Here is a 22,416-nt window from a genome sequence, read left to right as displayed (position 1 = left end):
AAGGATCCTGATGGGATTAGGTTCAACTGGGTTGGTCTGGATGTGCCCTGAGGCAAAAACCTCCAGTGAGACTGGAGCCAGATGGAAGGACCCAGCCACAGGGCTGCAGGCTCTTCAGTCTCTCTCTGGCTGCTTCCCTGCCACCTGTGTTGGATGCTCTGAGCCTGGCCCAGGTTGCTCTCAAGGTACACCCTCCAGACCAGCACCTTTGCCCACCCAGAGGTTCCTGCTGCTGCTGGGGGTTCAGCACTCTGGATTGGGGGGGGGGGGGTAGGAGTCCTGGCACCTTCCTTCTGCCTTCCTCTTAGATCCAAATGTTCTCGGATTCCAGCTTTTGTGGGGCATACCTTTTGAATTGAGTCCAGAAGGAGGGTTCTCCACCTCTGTCCTGTTGTTAAGTTTTAATTTCAGTCCCCTAGGAGAATTCAGTTTGTGATCAGTAAGGATCAGAGGTCTGAACTTTTGCTGCTTCTAAGCCGCCATCTTGACTCCACTCCCCAGTGAATCTGTTTTCTGAAGGGAGAACACAGCTGGGTTTTTGCATCCTCCCCATCTGTGATTGTGGAATGGGGCCTCATTTAGCTGTTTGAATATGTTCTTATTGATACCATGAGTGATGAAGGAAATATTTTGTAATTAAGTGCTTGTCTGGGGAAAAAACTTCATTGGGGTGTAGACAATTGTTCCATACCTATCTCAGCCCTCTGAAGTGATATAGAGGAAATTATCTCATTCACCCACATTCAAACCCAAATTGAACTGGTAAATAGAGTTAAGGGACAACTTGAGAGCATGCTAGTCATGGACCACATGGAGGCCTTTGCCTTGAACTAGATCAGAGTGGCAGTACCAAGGGGCCACATCAGGGAACAAAGCAATAAAGAATATCTCAACCACAAGTAGTCAGCCTACTGCTGCCCAGGACACTTGGCAAGGCAAGGTCCTGGAAACCGAGATAACTGAGTTCTAAAAAAATCAACCTAATTCAATGAGTATTTATTGTACCTACTATGTGCTAGGCAGGGTGGTGTAGTGAATAGAGTGCTGTCCTCAGGGTCAAGAAGACCAAGTGTTAAGTTCTACCCTTGATAGCCCCAGCTGTGTGACTCTGGGTACATCCACCTAACTTCTCAGGCAACAAAGACTTTAGATGTTGTCAAACAATTATTGACCTGCATTCATATAGTGTCTCCTTACCATTGGTTCCATAAAATGAAACCATGAGTCTAGTTCAATGTACGAGATCCTGGAAAGCCAAAGGCAAGAATAAAGATAGCCCCTATCCTCAGGGAGTTCACATTCTACTGGAGAGAAACAACCTAAATGCATAAAAGTGAATCCAAAAAAAAGTGTAATGCAAAGTAATTTGGGGAGTCATCATTGACAACTAGGGAAGGAGGCAGAGCATTGACTTCTGTTTTAAGATGAATTATTAAAGTAGGTTCCAAACTTAAGTTTCCAAGATGTCCTGCAAGAGTGAAACCTTCTTGGGAGAGATGTTTGCCAACATGTCTGACCTTTTGAACCTTTAAGCAACTCTTTTTCAATGGAATTCTTAAATGGACCTAGACAGTGATACGTTGGGCTACCATTTTCTTCCCAACACCCGTGGCATGCTCTGTTTTAGACACAGGGAACCCATTGACATATGGCATGGGGGCTGTGTTTTTGAGAATTCCATATGGGTTTAGATATAAGGGTGCTAAAAAAATCACTTTAAAATAACATTGAAATAAATATCCAATTTCTAGTCATTCTCTTAGTTAAAAAACGTGCAGGACTGACCTTCTGGAAAAAAGATTCTTCATCTTTTTTGTGTCATAGACCCTAGAATTAAATCCCCTTTTCAGGAGCATGTTTTTAAATAATTGAACAAAAGGCTAAATTTCAGTTAGAGTTTAATGAAAACAAAGATGTAGAGTTTTTTTTTTTCTCATCCATTTCAAGGACATCCTGAAATCTATCCAGAGACCCCCTCAGAGAATCCATGGATCCCAGTTTGAAAACTCCTGATCTGGCAGTATGCCCTAGTAGAAAGATCATGGAACTCAAAATGAAGAGATCTGATATTCTGCCCTTGACTACTATTGTGATCTTGAACAAGGCACGTCCCCCTCTGGACCTTAGTGTCAATAAACTGAGGGGGCTGGATTGGACAATCTTTACAGATCCTGGGATCTTAACTTGTTTGTGCCCCAGTTTCTCCATTTCTGAAATGTAAGTAATAAAGCCCACCTGTGCCCAACTCTTAGAGCCATCATTGAGTCATACAGCATGTCTCTGGAGGCAAGCTCAGACTTAATTTTTTTTTATAAAAAGCAATAGAGATCCTGGTGCTAGGTTCAGCCAGCTGTTGATCAATCAGCATTTTTATCTCTTCTCTTTTTCAGGGAATTTCAGCAAATAAGAAGACCCAGAATGATTACTGATCCATGACTCCCAACAGTATGTCAGGTACATCCATCTGTCTTAGCTGTTGATGCCATGTGTGTTGTTTGTGGGTCTATCTGTCTTCTAATGCTGGCAAAAGTGAGTCTTTTGGGCTGGAGAAAGGTGACAAACTGAAAGTCTTAAGGCCATTATTTCCAAGGCAACAATATAGTTAGACTGGGTGAAAATTGCCCCACTAAGGCATCCTCACCACCCCACCCAGTCATAACAGGCATTTGAGGGTCTCATGCTTGGAAATTGTGTCTCTGGGTACCAATAACCAATGAAGCCTTTGAGATTTCCCAGTAATGTGGACAATTTGGCTTAACACAAATACCAGCTACATGGTATATCTCAATAGAGAGCCAGGTCTGGAGTCAGGAAGACCTGAGTTTAAATCTGGCCTCAGACACTAGCTGAATAACCCTAGGAAAGTCACTTCTCCCTGTTGCATCAGTTTCTTCATCTGTATTGAGCTGGAGAAGGAAATGGCAAACCAATCCAGTATTTCTGCCAAGAAAACCCCAAATTGGGGCCATAGATTTGTACCCAACTGGACAACAAGAAGAACAAATACTTTTAGGTCTCAGCAAGTAAAACTTTCTGCTATTAAAAATATATGAGAATTAAGAAGGAAAAACAACAGAGCATAGTAGGTAGGTGGTTGACCTTAAAATCAGGAAGATTTGGATTCATGCCCTGCCTCTTGTGTGACTGTAGACAAGTCACTTAACCTATCTGAGACCCCAAGAAACTTCCTAATTCTATATATTACATGCAATTTATGAAACTGTACTGACAAGGAGTTTTCACTCTTAGAGTTCCCTATACTGTGAGAATGAGTTCACAGAGGAAGGAGGTAAGAAGAGGAAGGAAGGAAGGAAGGAAGGAAGGAAGGAAGGAAGGAAGGAAGGAAGGAAGGAAGGAAGGAAGGAAGGAAGGAAGGAAGGAAGGAAGGAAGGAAGGAAGGAAGGAAGGAAGGAAGGAAGGAAGGAAGGAAGGAAGGGACAGGAGAACAAAAAAGGAGAGAGGTGGAAAAGAAAACTCTGGTTGCACCAATTTGTATATTGGACCTTGAGCAGTTGTCTTTAATGCCTACCTCCAGTGTCACTTCTGCCACCATCTGAAGATATCAGCACTCAAGAAATAAAGGATAATTCCGTTTTCAAGTCTCAATCAGTCACAGCATCTCACCTGAGACTGCCTCTGAATCCTTTGTCCTAGGCGTGTGCTCATCAGATGCCTTAGCTCCTTTAGCTCCTTGGATTTCCCATATTTAGGAAAAGTGTAGCTAAATACAGACACTATTTATTCTTTCCACTTGGTGGCCCCAAAGCATCCATGCATCTCTGTCCAAATGAAGTTTACTTCTTTACTCTTAATGAATAGTCAAGATAAGGTAAAAATCAATTATAAACACTAAATGAATTTCAAGGGATGGCAAATAGCTGAGAGAAAAAGTAACTAAGTAGTAGTGATGTATGCACCAGGTAACCAGAGGACAGCATCAATAGATGCGCCTTTTTTGTAGCCAAGCTCAGATGTTAAGCCCAGTGGAATCCTCATATATAATTGCATGATGGCAGTTTCATAGCTAATCAGTACATTACAGAGCTGATACTTGCTCCCTCCCGTAACCCATACATGCCGCCTCCCCACCTAGACTCACACTAGATTTGGGAGAATTTCTCTTGGATTAATGAAAATAAGATCTTACATTAAAGTGACTTCCCAGTCTTGTTGAAAGCTTAGAAGTCTACCACCCCTCCCTCGCCTCTTTTCTGGTCCCCCTCTTTCATTCCCTCCCCAACTGTTTCAACTTTAAATATCAGCTACACTGAAAGTCTGAGCATTTGAGCTGATCACAGTACTACCTATGAGAAGATCAGGATCCTTCTTTTCTTTCCCCCCTAAAAACAACTACCCCCAACCATTACCTATATGACTGCTGAGGGCCTCAATTTCTTCATCTTAAAAGAAGATGTTTGTATTCACTGGAGGGCCTTTCCAGCTTACCATCTAGAAACTCTTTTGGTTTCCATAGCCAACAGAGCTGGTTGTTTCAGGGTCCCCCTGGTCTTCCTATAAATGCTTCAGAACCTCAAAGAACAAAGATGAGTGAAGCTCCTCCCTCTGTAGAAATAGCTCACAACCCTTGGGAATTAGTAGATGGTTTAATACCAAAAAAATGATCTACCAAGCCAAAAAAGGCATCACCCTCTAGCTAAGCTGGAAATGCACCTGGCCACACTTATCTAGACTGGCCCTCTAAAAGTGGACATAGAGCCTTAAATTTGTAGCTCCAGAGTTGAAAGGAACCTCAAAGCCATTTAGCCTGATTCCCCTTCTAAATATCAAATTCCATTGTTGGAGGAGTGGGGATAGGATTGACCTTGAAATACTTTATGGTGAGAAATTTGACTGCCCCATCAAGAGGAGACATAAGACAACAAGGTGGCTCAGTGGATAGAGAGCCAGGCCTAGAGACAGGAGGTCCTGAATTCAAATCTAACTTCAGACTCTTCCTGTGTGACCCTGAACAAATCACTTGACCCCAATTGCTCATCCCTTACCACTCTTCTGCTTTGGAAACAATACATAGCATTGATCCTAAGACAAAAAGTAAGGGTTTGAGTTTTTGTTGTTAAAATGGAGACATCAACACTGAAAGAGATCAAGAGTATTACTAAGGAAGATAGACCAGGAGTGAGAACAGTGTAGGGCCATGCAAGGGAGAAGTGTTGAGGGAAATGGAGAGGAATCACTTTTTCTTGATGTTGTTCCAGCTGCATCCAACTCCTCCTGACCTCATTTGGGGTTTTCTTAGTAAAGATACTGGAGTGGTTTTTCATTTCCTCCTCCAGCTCATTTTACAAATGAGGAAATTAAGGCAATTGGGGTTCAGCAACTTGTCTGGGGGTAACAGAGCTAGTAAATGTCTGAGGTCAGATTTTAACTCACAAAGAGAAATCTTCCTGACTTCAGGTCCAGCTCTCTGTTTACTGTGCCACCTACCTGCCTTCTAGGAATCACTTGAAAAATGAATTATTCTTTCTAACTTTGTACTAAGTTCATTTATTTCTACTTGCTATAATACAAGTATTATTAGCACTCTCTTAATTTTGACACCCTGGGCTGCCCTGTCCTAGTTCCAGCTCTGAAGGGTACAGCAGGTGTAGGGGATTGCCCTCTGGTCCCACTTAATTCACTCACCCAAACAAAACTCAGAGAGCACCTTCTCCTATCATTGTCTGAGAACTGTGATCCTTGATGATGTCTTCTAACAGAGACACAGAAGGATCAGCCTTCTGTGCCCAGGAAAGAGTAGGTATCAAAGTGTCTGATCCAGGTCAACAATATTCCTTGAATGGGCATGGCCAACCCTAGACTTCTTTCCCTTGGGAGTCTGTCCTATAGTTATTTTCACCTGTACCTCATTGAAGACAACAGTAAATTTGGGATCATGGTGGAAATAAATGATAACCAATTGCTGAATGCAGAATGTTACTGGAATGGCAGAAATAAGATCATGGAATGGGTAGTGTTTCTAATGGGTTACTCATCCCACCACCACCTGCAAAAATAAATGTTTACCAAAAGAAATCCACTTTTAAAGCCTAAGGAGAACCAAAACTAGGGCATCCCATTTCCCTACATCTTGGCCTCTTAGTCACTTCAGAGAAGGGAGCCCCAACTTTTGAGTTCTGCCCCAACACCAACTAAATTTCTATCACCTTTGAAGTAATTCGACCACAAAAATCAAAGTCTACTTTCTGGTTTGGTATGAAGCATGATTTCCCATAGATTTCTCCTCATAATCTTCGTGGACTGCTAGAACTTAGACATTGCTACTTTTTGGCCCTTCCAATGTTTTTTCATTGCTTGTCCCACAAATAGACCTCAGAGGTAAGTCAAATCAAGGGCACTTCCCTTAAAATACAGATACTTCTTTGAAGGGAGAAAGTTAAACAGCAATCAGGGAGTATCTGGAGGAGTTTTTACTGCATTGGCTCATTTCTTGACTTTGACTGATTTCTTGATTTTATTGCTGCATCCCCTCTACCTTCAAAATTCCATTCACTGACTCTTCTCTAGGACAGCTTTCCTAGTAAAAAGAGGCGTGTTCACGTGAAGCCACATCAGTGACTTTTCTCAGCCTCTCAACTCCTTTGTAGTTGTTATTTTCAGAAATGAAGTTTTGGTCTTCATTTGCTCATTTTCTTTTGCTTGGTAAATTTTAATTGTGAGTGGTTTCTTCGATGATAAGTTGAGTTTAGTGTTTCCTTTAATTTTTTTAAAAACAAAGATGGTTTTCCTTTTGAATTATCAAGAGGATGTAGGCATCATTGGATTAGAGCCATCCTTCAGATATGTCAATTGTCCTAGGCTCCAGATTTATGGTCCTTAGTCTGTGACTCAGGGAAGCATCAGGCAGGTGAATCAAAGATGCTGAAGCTCCTACATATTCACTCCTTACTCCTTCTCTGTCTGTTTGTCTGTCTCTCTGTGTGTGTTTTATGACTGTTTTTATATTTGGGGGCTCTTTCTTGGTGTCCATTTTATCCTAATTTCACCTGAATAAAATGAGGAAGGGAGGAAGAGTAGGTGAAAAGGAATAACCACTACAGCATGCTCAACAAATGATATTCCTTTTGTGTATGTTTTGGACAAGAGGGCCACTGAGGTCCCTTCCAGTCCTACAATTCTTATCATCCAGTCTTTGTTGGAAGATCTTCAGTGAGGAGAGACCCCACTACATCCTGAGGATGCTAATTCTACTTTTTTATATCCCTGATCATTAGGAAGTTTTTCCAGATATCAAGCTTAAGTGTGTTAGATCTCCTTCCCTTCATGTAGAGAGGTGGGTACTGTAAGTATGGAAAATTGCCTACATTTCTCTATTGATTGGTTTTGCTTGACCCCCGAGACCATCTTGTCCAACTCCTACCCAGTCTTTAGCATGCTGGCCAGCACATCACAGGCACTAAATAAATGCTTGTCAACCTGACTACCTGAACAAAAATCCCTTCTGTGACATAAACATCAAGATGGGCCCTTTTTCTTCTGGACAGCCCAAATTGTTAGGACGCTTTTCCCCCCCTAAAATCAGCCCACTTTTTAGGAATACTTATCCATTGGTCATAATTCTGTCTTCTGGGGCCAAATAGAACAAGCCTAACCCTTCCTCCAGATGACAGCCTTCAACAACTTGAAGAAGGCTATAATTGATTTCCCTCCCAAAGATGTCCTCCCCAAAGGCTCCTTTTTTCTGCTTCAATATCCCCAGATCCTTCATCTCTGCCTCACGTACCCCTTTAGTGTCCCTCTTGTCCATTATTAGGTACTCCTCTGCTTATCAAAATCATTCCCAAAATACATTTCCCAGCACTAAACACTAGACTCTAGAAGTGCTTTGAAAAGAACAGAATAGCTTGATGGTATTCAGCTAGAGTACTCTACTTAAGGTTACTTTTAAAACCCTTTTCCCATATTTCAATGTTTTCTTTTCTTTTTTTTTCCATTTTTTGAAAAAGGGAGAAAATAATAGAAAGCAACGTCAACAACTTTTTCCCCATTTTTATTCATCTTTAGAGCATTTTTTTAAAAATTGAAGCATTAACTTGGAATTGTAACCCACTCAGACTCAGAGTAAGGTATCATTTTGAAAACTGCCTTATAAAATCCAATCTTTTCTTCTCTGCCATGCTGTATTTTTTACATCAACCACAGTGTCAGCTCTATTTGGTGGCCATGACAAAAAGAAAAAGTTACATCCAATTTCAGCTTTGATTGCATCCCACTGTTCTCTGGGACACTCCGTAGTACTGGTATTTAGGATGTGGCAGAGAAAAGAAGACAGGGAAGCCTTGTGGGAGATAACAATTCATAATTAGAGGGGGAAGGCATCAACTTTATTTTATCAAAGGAGAAAGCCCAAAGGGTGATAGCATTTTTTAAGAAATCCATTTCATATTCCAGGTATGGCGTAGGAAGGCACCAGAGCTCTCAGTTCCCATTTTCCCCAAATGACATGAAAATTATGCTCCTGTTGATAAATCACATGGATGAATGGAACCTTGTTCCATCAGCCAATCACTCAAAGTGACACAGGTCATAGGTGGCCGTTACTTTTTAGGGAGGAACATTCAGAAATGATGGTATTTCCTCTACAAAGGAAACTTCTCCCTCCCAGTTGGGAAGAAAGCTTTTTGTAAACCTTCTAACACCAAAACAATGTAAGATGATTAGTCATGATAGACCCAGAGCCCACTCACCCTTCAAATATGGATCTTAGAAGATTGCTTAGGAATCCCCCAGTGACATCATGTTTCCTCTACAGCCCCGTGGCTAGGGCAGCTCACTCCTCCAATATCAGGGGAAATAAAGCTTCCCACCCATACAGGAAAAAATTCTCTCAGCTTCTTAGTGTATAGCCCCAGACTATTTTAGCTCTTTTTTCTTTTTTAATTTAGACCTCTTGCCAGCTAACTATAGAACTCCCTTGACCATTTTAACTGCATTTTCCTACTGCTACTAAGTACGTGGCAGGCTAAAACTCTCATTTGAGTTATGGTTCCTTCCAATTTCCAATCATACCTTTGGGTCAGAAGCCTGAGTCCTTTCCAGTCATCCCAGGAACTGTATTTAGCAGAAATGCAAAGACACAAGGTGGACCTGTGATGAAAGGCTTCCTTTCAACTCCCATAATTCCTCTTGGTTGATATGCAGATCAAGTCAGTAGAAAGAATGAAGAAGACCCTCTGCAGCTTAGCTAGTGAAGCTGGCAACCTCTGCCCTACCAGAATCCCAATTCAGTATTCCCCATGTTATTTTTTTAAACCCTTACCTCCTGTCTTAGCATTAATTCACTGTGCCACCTACCCACCCCTCCTTTATAATTTCATGAGTGTCTCCAGCCTCAAAGATTCATCACTGGTCACCAACTTTTTCATTTTTAATTCTAAGATCTAAGAACAGCAAGGCAATTGGGATTAAGTGACTTGCCTGGTTCATATGGCTAGGAAATGTCTGAGGTCAGATTTGAACTCACATCCTCCTGACTCGGGACCTGGTGCTCTATCCACTGTGCCACCTACCCACCCCTCCTTTATAATTTCATGAGTGTCTCCAGCCTCAAAGATTCATCACCGGTCATCAACTTTTTCATGATGAGCCTTTCAGAACTTAACTAGTTTAGTCCTCAGACAGACCCAAACCACTGGCTAAATCATATTAATAAATACGCTGCTGAAACTATCCCTGAAAGAATCAGAAGTCTAAGTACACTCTTCTTATATTCTGTTCTCAAATGCCTTGTAAAGGATAGAAAAACTCATGAGAATTTCAATAACGATATAATAACTGACATAGAAGAAGCACATCCTACTTGGCTTCTAGTAGAAGTTCCAAGAAGAAAGGGACAATTTTAGGGTTTTGCCTTTGTGTTAGCATGGGCAGACTCTGTTCTCCCTCCTACTCCCATGCCCCAGGCCAGGTGTATTATACTCCTCTCCCCCTCCTCCAGTATTCTAAGGGAGTTAGTGGGAGTTGGAGGAGTATCTCTATTCCACCATTGACTAGAGCCCCTACCAATAGTGTTCCCTCAATTTTAAGGGCACACTGAGTAACTACCAGTTCTGTTTAACCACTAAAGAGTCAGAATAGTTTTTACCAAGAAATATTTACTTTAAAGAACATATAATAAACATTTCCCTGCATGCTTCAGGGGCATAATCCCTCCCTTCCTCACTCTATATCACTTTTTTTTCCGGGATGAGGGCAATTAGATTCACAGCTTCCTATGCATGCCATTAGTTCTGCTAAATTCTGAATCCAAAGCCCCCCTGGACCAATGTCCTAGGACCCTGGCTTCTCTGGGCTTCTCTGCTGGGCTGGCTACCCCATGCAACTGGACTTCTGGGCTCTAGGATCTCCAGGTCTCTCCCTACATCTAGTACTAAAAAGAACCAACAAAATAAGACCAACACCTCAAGCCCATTTCCAGGGCCAAGAGGGGAATGTTCTCAGGCCCTCCCTCTTTACTGAATAATATACCTTCAGTGAGAAGAAAAGTTCTCCCCATTGTATGTGCCAGCAAGAGACAGCCTGTCCCAGGGATAATTTTACAGATCCAGCCAATGATGGCTATGTGGTCAACAGAAAGATGTTCCCAACCAAAAGGTAGACCCTGGCAGATTGCCCATTCATTTTCCAGTTCTCCTGTGTCCTAGGAACAGATCCCAAGTGCCTCCCACATGGTCGATGCCAGTTTTGGTGGTCTGGGCATGGTGCAAACCCTGGTTACATTCATATCCCCAATTCCTAGCACATGCCCTGCACATAGTAGGTACTTGATAAATGTTTATTTAACGCACAGTTTGAAAAGTGTTTTATAAACATTTTATCTCATTTGAACCTTACAATAGCCCTTAGAGGCAGATACTACAGGTATCACTCATCACTGTCTGTGGTTACTTCTTCATGTTGCAAAGGAGATTGAGTCTCAGTCTCCTGGCTTGATTCAAGTCCAGTAGTCTTTCCATTACACTCTTGCTACCTCTCCAGTAAACCACATGGTCATCAACTCAGAACATTAATAATATCCTATTTCACATGTAGCATGACACAGTGAGGACAGACACTGCTGGGACTCAGAGTCAGGAAGGAAAGTGACATATTGCCTGTCCCAACATTGGCTTGTCCTGGACAAGTCCCAACCCCTCAGAGTCTCAGTTTCCTCCAGCATAGAATGAGGGTGTTGGACCAAATGACCCCCAAGATCCCTTCCAGCTATAAATCCTTGATCTTATGAGGCTCATTTTTGAGATAATCCAAATTCTGTTTGCTGTGATCATTTTAACCAGTGTTGTCCATTGCCTTTTTCATTTGCTCCAATACAATCTTTCTATAGCCTTTGGTTGTTCTCATAGATCCTTGTTAATACTCTGGGGCATGATGCTGGAAGTTAATCCCCATTCTGTTAGCTTAATCCCTTTGCACAGGCTCCATTAGCGTCCTCTCCACCTTCCCCTGCAGCCAGGGCCAGCCCTCTTTGGCCACCCCTCCCTACAGCCACCGGAATCCATTTAGCTTAAGTGTTTACTCCCCTTAAGCCTTCCCACTTGCAAAACTTGATAATATTATTTACTGTCTAATTACTGGACATCCACCCCCTTTTATTACATTTGTGGACAGTGTTTTGCTTATACAGGAAGCCTTTAATTGATGTTTGCTTCACAGATCCCTGCTCTGATACTTGCTAGCCATGTAACTGAGTGAGTCATAACCTTCTTCATCAGTGATGGTGGAGATAATCAAGCCTAGAGTGCCCACCTCATGGGCGAATTCTGAGACTCTATGTAAAGTGCTCTGGGAACTCTCAAGTCCCATGAGTATCATCCTGAGTATTAATTATTACTCTCCTCTACAGAGTTCACATAGAGGCAGTTAGGAAAGAAGTCAACATGCTTTCATCATTTATTCTGTTTAATGTTCAATGGGCACAGGTGGATAAGTAACTCTCTTTGTCACCGAGTGAAGGTATTAGGACATAAGCTGGTCTCTTCCCACTTCTCCTCTCCAAGACCCTTCCACGATGAGAATATGAGAAGCCCCTTAAAGAAGGAATTGCAAGGTTTTCTTGGGCTGGGATCCCTAGAACTTAGTACAGTTATTGGCACATAGTGTTTATGAAATGCTTTTTCTGTCAACCTTCCTGTTTATCCTCCTGTCTGACTATCCTTATTTGTTTCTATGTCTATCTCTGTGTCTATCTATATCTTTATCTGTATTTCTATCTATATCTATCTCTCTTTAGCTATCTCTTTATGTCTACCTATCTACATTTATTTCTATCTCAGTTCATCTTTGGGTATCTTTATTTCTATCTATATCTATCTATCTGTTTCCATTTATCTGTCTGTTCATATCCATTATCTGTCCATTTTTCTGTCTCTATATTTCTATCTATTTATGTAGACTAATTGAAGATATCTTTGGGAAATCTCTATAGCAAATGGATGATGGGGTTGCTATAAATTTCATATTGGTCCCATTTAGTTTTGCTTTTATCTGCTAGGTCTTCATATTTTTAGAGCTTTTCATTCCACATAATTTGGAAGGTGGTGGTGGTGGTATTAGTAGTAGTTGTTGTCATAGTTGTAGTAGTAGTAGTAGCAGTAGTAGTAGTAGTAGTAGTAGTAGTAGTAGTAGTAGCAGTAGTAGCAGTAGTAGTAGTAGTAGTAGTAGTAGTAGTAGTAGTAGTAGTAGTAGTAGTAGTAGTAGTAGTAGTAGTGGTAGCGGTAGTAGTAGTAGTAGTAGCAGTAGTAGTAGTAGTAGTAGTAGTAGTAGTAGTAGTAGTAGTAGTAGTAGTGGTAGCGGTAGTAGTAGTAGTAGTAGCAGTAGTAGTAGTAGTAGTAGTAGTAGTAGTAGTAGTAGTAGTAGTAGTAGTGGTAGCGGTAGTAGTAGTACTGGTAGGAATAGGAGGAGGAGGAGGAGTGGTAGGAGTAGAAGTAATGGTGGTGGTAGTAGTAGTAGTCCTAGTTATCATCATCATCTCATTCTTCTCATCCTTTTCAGTAGGGTTCAGATTGCACTGGGACAAATCCTGTCCTTTTACTCTTTCATATTTTCTGTTCTGCCTACTTGAACCTGGGAGGATAAAATGTAAACATGTAACCAAATAGATGTCCTGGGCTATGTCAGCTGTCATAAGGATGCCCAGAAGCTGTGGGGCCAGGCTCGTCTCATAAATTCTGGAAGGACTAAAAACAGCAGTGAATAATGATTTCGCTGTCAAGCTGTAGGGATCCGTAGGAAGGGATGAAGTGTTCACTTTGCTTGAAATGGTATTTACGGCATGTGTGAATTTCAGAAAGCACATTTCATTTACGAGGCTTTAGTAACATAACTGAGGCACGTTGGGAAGTCAAAGACTTCTCTAAGCCTTTGAAGTTAAAAATTACCCTCAATCTTGTCCCTCTGATTACTCATCTCGATCATGGCATGTCTACTTGGCTGGTTTTGGAGAATATCGTGCGTACATCAGGATTGTATAATTACCCTATTCATTCCAATGTGATGGGTCTGAATCTGAGACCATTTTACTTTTTCAAAAAAAAGTTGTGTGTGTGTGTAAGAAATCTACTGTCTATATCAATAGCAGAATGCAATTTAATAGGTTTGAAGTCAGAGATGAGAGAGACCCTATGATATGTTAGAAAGAACATTGACTCTAGAATCAGAAAGCTCAAGTTCAAACCCCACCTCAGCTTTCACTTAACCATTTGGGGCCTCAGTTTTTCCATCTGTAGAATGAAAGGCTTGAACCAACTATCTATCACATAGGGTCTTTTCTGGTGCTAAACCTAGGATCCTTTGATCCAGTGACCTGGTCTCCTACTATGATTCTAGTCATGGAGTTCACTAGGACCTTCGTTATGTCAATTTCCATCTCTCAGATTCTATTTTCCTCATCTAGAAAATGAGGGGTTTTGACTAGACGACCACTAAGGTGCTTTCAAGATCGATGATAAACAGGAAGAATTATGAATGTACAAAGCACCTTGGCAGGCCAGAGAAAGAGAAGGAAAATGCCTCCCTGGCATCAAAGAGCTTACAGTCTAGTATAAATTTGTTTTCATGCCCCTACTCCAAAATACTGACTCCTCACTGACTGAAATTGTACTGACCAGACATTCGTGTGGAGAACAAGCTTCCTTTAAAAAATAAAATAAAATCAGACACGCTAGAAGGGCCAAAGCTCCTGGCCAGTCATTAGTATCTTAATGTCAATTGACTTGATTCCATTTTTTCCCTCCTACTGTCTAAAAATCAGACCCAGATCAGTCAAGGGTTTGAGGAGGGAGCGATGCTCAGGCACTGGGAACATGAGGCCAGTATCAGGCATGAGCTCTCATGGAGGAAAGGAAATAGGGAACAGAAAGGAAGGGAAGAAAGTTCTCAAGACAAACTTCAAATGGACTTCTCATTTTGCCAGGGATTACTTTCATAAATCCTGGAATTATCAATTTAGCCATGGAAGTAACCCAAGTTCATGTCATCAACACCATTATTTTACCTGTCAAGGAAGTCAAGCTGAGAGTGGGAAATTCCAACAGGTAGAGAGTGCCAAAGGCAAGACTGGAATCCATTCCCATCTCCTCCAACCTCCAGATCCTTTGTCCATTACCCTGTACCCCTTCCCTGCCAGTCCCATGTGTTTTAATATATATTCAAGGTAAAAAACACAGTAAACAGTCTGTTTTATGAAGTAAATGACCGATTTGGGGCAGCTTGCAATAGTGGTCCTTCCCTTCCAGAGCATCCTTCCTATCTTCTCTATAACTGACCCCTACCCCTATTCCCTGGAACTCAGGGAAACAATGTGACAGCATTGGTGGAGTTTATTATCCTTATTTTGTAAAACAGGCGATCACCCAGAAGGGAGTCAAATGAATAGATGCAACCAGTGGTCTCACAGTTGAGACCACTTGAATCCAGGTTCTCCTGACCCCATGTCCCACATTCTATCCATTGGGTCTATCTCACATTAGCTGCTCTGGAGCTCAAATGATACAATCTTGGCTATAAACAAGTTTTACAAACTTTCAAGGACAGAACGGAGGTCTAGCCTTAGCATCTGGAAGACTGGTGTCCAGATCCCCACTTCTGACACATCTGTGTGACCCTAATTAATTTCTCAGTGCTACAGGTGACTCTAACACTATAAGGTATAAAATTGCTGCTAGACTGCATCTGTGAAAGGAGTTTCCATGACAGGAATTCCTCAACTCAATCAATCAATCATCCAGACCCAAAACAAAGACATAAGTGCTAATGATCTACACTAGTATCACTTTTATCCAAGCCTCTCCCAGAGTTTGAGGCAGGAGAGGAAGAGGAGGGCACCTCCATGGATGAAGCTGTTGCCTAGTGGCCACACTTCATCATTTTACGGCAGCTGTGCCCTAGCTCAGAGCCCGCTATTGGAGGAATTGGCTGTTTTTCAGCCTTCATTTTTCTTTGGAGAAATCACCCTCCATTCAGATCCATTCCTTCTCACTTGAAGATGAGAGACCAGGTCGCCCTGCCTCTCCACAAAGGAAGCAGCTTTTGAGGTGGGGGTGGGGGAGGAATGATGAGTGCAGACACTGGCCAAAGATGCTCATCATAAGCAGCCAAGGTGATGCTGCAACACAAAAATGTATTATTCATTTGGTTTCTATTTAATCCTGGAAAGCTCATTTCCTATTTTATTGTATCTGAAAACAGTTGTTTCTTGAGTAATTGTTTAATTTTAAAGGGCCACCCCGGGCTTCAGTCTACCCTCTACCCAGCACCAAATGAGAGAGAGACAGAGACAGAGACAGAGACAGAGACAGAGACAGAGACAGAGACAGAGACAGACAGACAAAAAGAGACAGAGAGAGACAGAGACAGACAGACAAAAAGAGACAGAGAGAGACAGAGACAGAGAGAGAGAGACAGAGAGAGACAGAGAGAGAGAGAGAGAGAGAGAGAGAGAGAGAGAATTCAGGCATTTTTCTGGTGTGTCCAACTCTTTGTGACCCCTTTGAGGGTTTTCTTGGCAAAGATACTGTAGTGATTTGCCATTTCCTTCTTTAGTGTATTTTACAGATGAAGAACTGAGGCAAACAGGGTTAAATGAGGCCCAGAGTCAAACAGCTAGTGTCTGTCTGTCTGAGGCTGGATTTGAACTCAGGACTTCCTGACTCCAAACCTGGCATTTGACCTACTGCATCAGCTGGTGGAAAACACAGCAAAAAAGGAAAATAGAAATTTTCTATTTCTAGGGTGTGGGGGTGCTGGTTAGGAGAGAGAGAAGTCAAGAGTGAATTGACCCAGAGTGAATTGAGTAGCATGACTGGGACCTTAAGAAATCAAGATCCCTGCTGGAAATTCACCAATGAGGAAAGCAGGCATGAGGGAAGAGGCCATCATGAAGTGATGTTGGTGAGGAGGCAGGGTTTTTCAGTCATGTCTGATTCTTCATGACCCTAGCAAAGATACTGGAATAGTTTCCCATTTCTTTCTCCAGTTCCTTCATCAGATGAGGAAACTGAGGCAAAGAAAGTTAAGTAACTTGTCCAGGGTCACACAGCCAGAAAGTATCTGAGGCTAGATTTGAACTTGGGTCTTCCTGACTCTGGACCCAGCACTCTGTCTGTTGCATCATCTATCTACCCACCAAATTGTAACCACCCCCTTTGTAAAGTCCATTTATTTCATTCCACTATTCAGCAAGCTTCAGTGGTTCCCTATTCTGTCTGAGATCAATGTAAACTTCTCTGTTTGCTAGTTAAAGCTTTCCACCACCTATTTCCAACCTATCTTTCTGGACTGATCTCCCATTATTCGCCAACATGTACCCTCAAGCAAACTACTGCCTATATACTACATGCCATCTCCCATCTTTTCTAAAGCCCCCTCCCTGGCCTTCCTTCTAGATCCCAGCTTCTCTGCATTCACAGCTCAGGACCACCTCTTTCAAGAGGCTTTCCCTGACCACCCCCCACCCATCCCCTCTTTAGAAACACCTTCCCCTCAGTTTTCCCAAAAAATACTTTTTATTTCTTTGGTCTATGCTTTGTCAACACTTATTTCTGTACCTCACAAAAGAATGTAAGCTCTTCGAGGTCAGAGATTGACTTAATTTTTTCCCCTTGTTTCCCCATACCTGTCACTGTGCTTGGCATTCAATTAATGCAGGTTGGACTGAATTCAAAGGTCATTTCCTCAACTTCCCAGATTCCATGTTTTTCCTGGGTCCTTCCGTATTGCTCTGTGGAACAAATCTGACATGTTGGTTGATTGGTTTGCACATCGTGTTCTCCCTCCATTCCCAAGGAAATATTCAGTGCACCTCTTCTCTTTTATGAGGACATCCTGTGCTTCCACAACCACCATGTGTGTCCTGAGAAAGGATGGGAGGCTGTCCCTGAACAGAGTTGCTCCTTGGAGCCCTCCCAGTCACCCTTGTGCATTTCTGTTGTATTCCTGAATTCCTCCCTTTTTGACATCAAGCCCATAACCACTAGAGGCAGCCATTGACCTTTTGCAAAACCATCATCTCCAGCAGATGGCCCAAAGTTGTGAGAAACAGAATCCTTCTGAGCACAGCTGTATCTGGTTTGGTAAATGTACTGGAGAGAAGGAAGGCATCATTTCCGAAGGACCTTAATTAGAAAAACAACTCTTGATGACTGAGCTCCAGAGCTAAAATGCCAGGTTGGGAAAAAGTGCTGAAAGTGAGCATCAAGCACCAGCCATCTTCAAGAAAGAACACAGCCATTTCCTATTCACATTGATTCTTTTACCTCCAGTGATCATGCTGATATTGGCAATTTCTTTCCCAGACACCTACATGTAGGGTTTTCAGAAGCGAAGACCCCGAGACATCTATTTTTTAATTTGGTCATGTCAGTTCAACCTTTTAGAATTGATTTACGGGGGCAGCTGGGTAGCTCAGTGGATTGAGAGCCAGTCCTAGAGATGGGAGGTCCTAGGTTCAAATCTGACCTCAGACACGTCCCAGCTGTGTGACCCTGGGCAAGTCACTTGACCCCCATTGCCTAGCCCTTACCACTCTTCTGCCTTGGAGCCAATACACAGTATTGACTCCAAGACGGAAGGTAAGGGTTTCAAAAAAAAAAAAGAATTGATTTACGATATTATTGTTGATAATTATTATTTGTGTTATATATTTGATTATATTTTCCAATATATGGTATAGTCATATGATAATCATATTATAGTTTACATATTATATATTTGTGATTATATCACTACATTTTTATTATTTTAATTTTAATTTTAAACATTACATATTTTATAATTCTGTTATTATTTATAATCTTTCAAACATTTATAATTCTTAAGATATATTTCATTGATTATTTTTGACCTTTGGGGAGAAGGGGAACCCTGGCAAAAAAACACCAGTTAAGTATTGTATACAAGGCATTGTGCTAGGCACTGGGGATGCAAAATGGTTTCAATTAGCCCCTGCCTTCAAAGGGCTTATATTCCAATGGGGTCAACACAACATACACACAGATAAATGTAACATGAGTAAGAAGTTATGGGGGCAAGTTACTGATCATGATTGAGTGCCCCAGAAAAATTTGAAGAGGGCTAGAATATTTTTACTTGGGGGAGGGGGAAACCAAAGGTGACTTCCTGGAGAAAGTGTCTATCACCTGAGCTGAACTTTGAAGGAAGAGAAGGAATCTGAATGAAAGAAATGAAATGTGAGGATATTTCATGTGTAAGGATTCCACATGTAAGCAAATACACAGGGGCAAATAATAATAATATATTGAGCTCCAGAAATACCTTGTGGTCCAGTTTGGCCAGAATATGGAATGTAAGAGAGGAATAAGGAGAGAAATAAATCTAGAAAGGTGGGTTGGAGCCAGTAAGGGAGGGCCTGTCATACGATTCCTGCCTCTCTTTTTGTGCCTAGTGTTACTCCTACATGTTTAATGTTATATGCAATTTGTCTCAGCTATTTATGATTTAGCCCGGGGGCAAAAGGAACCATTGGTGGTCTTTGAGCAGGGGAGTTGCTGTTGGCAAATAGGAAGAGCATTGCAAACCTTAGTTAGACAGGCATATGAAGAAAGCATTGAAAAGAGGAGAGATTGCATATAGTAAGGAGAGCAATTATGAGGGGCTAAAACTAGACTAGGGGCAGCTAGATGGCTCAGCAGATAGAGCACTGGACCTGGAGCCAGGAAGACTTGAGTTCAAATCTGGCCTCACACTTACTAGCTGTGTAATCCTGGACAAGTAATTTAATTTCTGTTTGCCTTAATCCACTGGAGAAGTAAATGGCAAACCACTATGGTATCTTTGTCAAGAAAAGCCCATGGACAGAGTTGGTGTGCTACAATCCATGGGATCTCCAAGAGTCAGACATGACTGAAAAACAACAACAAAAACTAGTCCATGTAAGAGGTGATGGGGCCTGAGCTTGGGCTCATTTCTCTTACATATAACGAAGGCTTAAACCCCACTGAACGAGGTTCTTAACCATTTGGGGAGGGGCTCATGATTCCCTTTGGCAGACAAGTGAAGTCTACAAATGGACCCCTTCTCAAAATGTTTTTGTTTAAGTAAAGGAGATTGTAACTTTAAGTGAAATGTTGGTGAGAATAAAGGAGTCATTTTCTCCATTCAAGTCTATGGACCCTTTGAGATTCCTTGGAGGTGTGTAGACCCTCGGTTAAGAATTCTTGTCATGAAGTTTAGACAGATATCCACATTTTTAGGGGTTAATCTTTTAGGTGTGACTCAGTTCCCTCTGTCCCCTTCCCATCCCCCAGTGGAAAAACAGAAAAGGGAAGAGGCCAGGAGATCTCAGGATGAGAAACCATTTTTAATCTTTGTCCTCATAAAGCTATTGCCCAAAAAACTAAGAATCTTGTTGATTGTTCATTTGGGGAATGAGCCTTTCATCATATAACTAAGCTAGCCTTTAGATGGATGAATGAATGAATGAATGAATGAATGAGAATTTAAGTACACACCATGTGCAAAGCACTGTTCTAAGGAGCCCTGGGGATACAGATAAAAATCCAAGATGCTCCCTGCTGTCCAGAAGATCCCATTCTCTGGAGGAGCTTTCAGCTGTTGAGGGTTCCAGGGTCACTGAAAGCTACTTGGGACCAGATCCCCTCCTCGCTTTCCCAGTTTTCTTATACATCATTCTCCTTGACACAAACCTTCATTGTCTAGAGACACTAACCCAAGTGTTACACCCTAACCCAAGCATTCACACACCCTATTCTAACCCCCAAGACCACGCCATTGCCCAATGCCTGGAATACACTTTCTCCTCATCTCAGCCTCTTTGACTCCCTGGTCTCTCCCAACTTGGCTCTAGAATCTCCTTCTGCAGGAGACTTTTCTGGGCTTCCCTCAGCAGCTGGTGCCTTCCCTTCCTCCAAGGCTACCTCATATCTGTATTCTATATGTTCTACGTGTACCTGGATGTCTTTTACAAATGCCTATATGTGTACATGTAGAAAAATGGGCAAGGATTGTTTCTTGTGTCTTTGTATCCCCACTGGCCAACACAGTAGCTCTTCCCTAGTAAGTATTTAATAAATGTCCAGTCAATTGACTGACAATCATAAAGACCATCCTAATCTCCATCCATCATCTAATGAATGAGCATTTATTAACTACCTTCTGTGTGTTGGGTACTAGAGATACAAAAACAAAAATGAAAGTCTCTGTCATTGATGAGTTTGTCAGTGGAGACAACATCATCATATATTAGTATAGGCAAAACAAAGGAAAGAACTTGGAAGATGGAGAAGATAGTACTTGAGGCGTTAGACAAGAACTTTTGTAGAAAAGTGTACAGATTCCCTCTATCGCACTATCCAAAATGAGACAGCAAAGGTAGAATGCAAAGAATGCTGGAGAGGCAGCTAGGTAGCTCAATGGATAGAGTCCAGGAGGAGTCAGAAGGACCTGGGTTTAAATCAAGCCTCAGGTACATCCTAGTTCTGTGACCCTGGGCAAGTCACTTAACCCCCATTACCTAGCCCTTAGTGCTCTTCTGCCTTGGAATTAATATAAAATATCAATTCTAGGGGGCAGCTGGGTAGCTCAGTGGATTGAGAGTTGGGCCTAGAGATGGGAGGTCCTAGGTTCAAATCTGGCCTCAGACACTTCCCAGCTGTGTGACCCTGAGCATGTCACTTGACCCCCATTGCCTAGCCCTTACCCCTCTTCTACCTTGGAGCCAATACACAGTATTGACTCCAAGATGGAAGGTAAGGGCTTAAAATATGTATTTTAAATATATATTTATTATATATTTATTCATATATATTATTTTTATATATAATGTTTTATATATTATATGTATATTATATATTTTTATTATATATATTTGATAGATATTATACATATATAATATATATCAATTCTATGTGTGTTGGCTACAGGAGGGGGGTAGAAGGAGGGGGAGGGAAAGAACATAGACCATGTAACCATGGAAAAATTCTCTTAATTAATCAATTAAATAAAATGTAAATAAATAAATAAAAATAAAATATCAATTCCAGGACAGAAGGTGAGGTTTGTTTGTTTCTTTTTTTTAAGAGGAAGGCATTGGACAAGTAATCAAATTCAAATTCCTCACTACTCCTTACTAACCATATGACCTTGGGCAAGCCAGTATAATCTCTGTGAGCCTCAGTTTTATCACGTGTAAAATGGGAATAATAACCCATGCCTGCCTCCCTCTTGAAACTCTTGTGCGGATCAAATTGTGTAATTAAGAATTTGTCTCCCCATAAAGTCTGAATGTCAGCTGTCATGGGTCATCACCAAATGCCGTGACAAATGTCAGTGATCACTAGTGTGCTAGAAGCCACTCAGCCTCTCTGTGGGTAACAGTTCTATTTTCACTTGAGGCTGCTTTCCAGCAACTAGATGGTGAAGAAAGATTAACTCCACATCCTCATAGGGCCCCAAATATAGGGTAGGATGGGTATCTAAAAGGTACTGCAGGTCTCCAAGCTGGGGCCCTATAGGGGGTTGGGACTGGGCTATTAAATGTGGGATTCTTGACCAGGGTGACCTCTGAGGTTCAACTCTCAGATCGTGGAACTGTCTATGATGTAGACTAAATCTAGAATAGCAGTACAAATTAGACAGAGGTCCCTGGTGGTCCTAGGTCATTGGGGAAGCCCTCAGAAAGATGGAATTAATGAGCAAGATGGTCTCTGAGGTCCCTTCCAGTTCTCAAATTCCATAAATGTCATGGAGTTGGGAAGAAACCCATCTGGGTGAATTGATGTCGTTTTCAGTAGTATTGGGGAAAGTATTTCTAGAATGTGTGTCATTCAGAAGTAGCGATGCTTTCCCAAACTGTGAAACAGTACAAGGAAAGTTGACCCCAGTAAGGCAGCCTGGCCTCCTTCCAATGGAACTGCCATCACTTCT

The 22,416-nt window shown here is 41.7% G+C and overlaps 1 protein-coding gene across 14 annotated transcripts in view; it reads left to right on the top strand.

The window, feature by feature from the left end:
* The window catches only part of THRB (thyroid hormone receptor beta), a 468,459-nt gene that overhangs the window by 349,757 nt on the left and 96,286 nt on the right, over positions 1 to 22,416 (top strand). For 8 of the 14 annotated variants that reach the window (XM_016426467.2, XM_056800348.1, XM_056800354.1 and 5 more), the window contains one exon: positions 2,391 to 2,454. The exons of 5 other annotated variants lie outside the window; for them this stretch is intronic. Coding sequence is in view for 5 of the 9 variants with exons in the window: in XM_056800354.1 (XP_056656332.1) it covers positions 2,433 to 2,454 (22 nt within the window). In the remaining 4 variants the exon portion in view is untranslated. Of the gene's footprint in view, positions 1 to 37; positions 2,218 to 2,390; positions 2,455 to 22,416 lie in introns of those variants that run through there. One more of the 14 variants, XM_007505176.3, reaches the window with a different exon arrangement.

This window comes from Monodelphis domestica, chromosome 5 (genome assembly GCF_027887165.1).
Source record: "Monodelphis domestica isolate mMonDom1 chromosome 5, mMonDom1.pri, whole genome shotgun sequence".
Classification (NCBI taxonomy): Eukaryota; Metazoa; Chordata; class Mammalia; order Didelphimorphia; family Didelphidae; genus Monodelphis; species Monodelphis domestica.
Note: the sequence above shows the minus strand (reverse complement) of the source record. Positions and strands in the feature narration are given on the sequence as shown.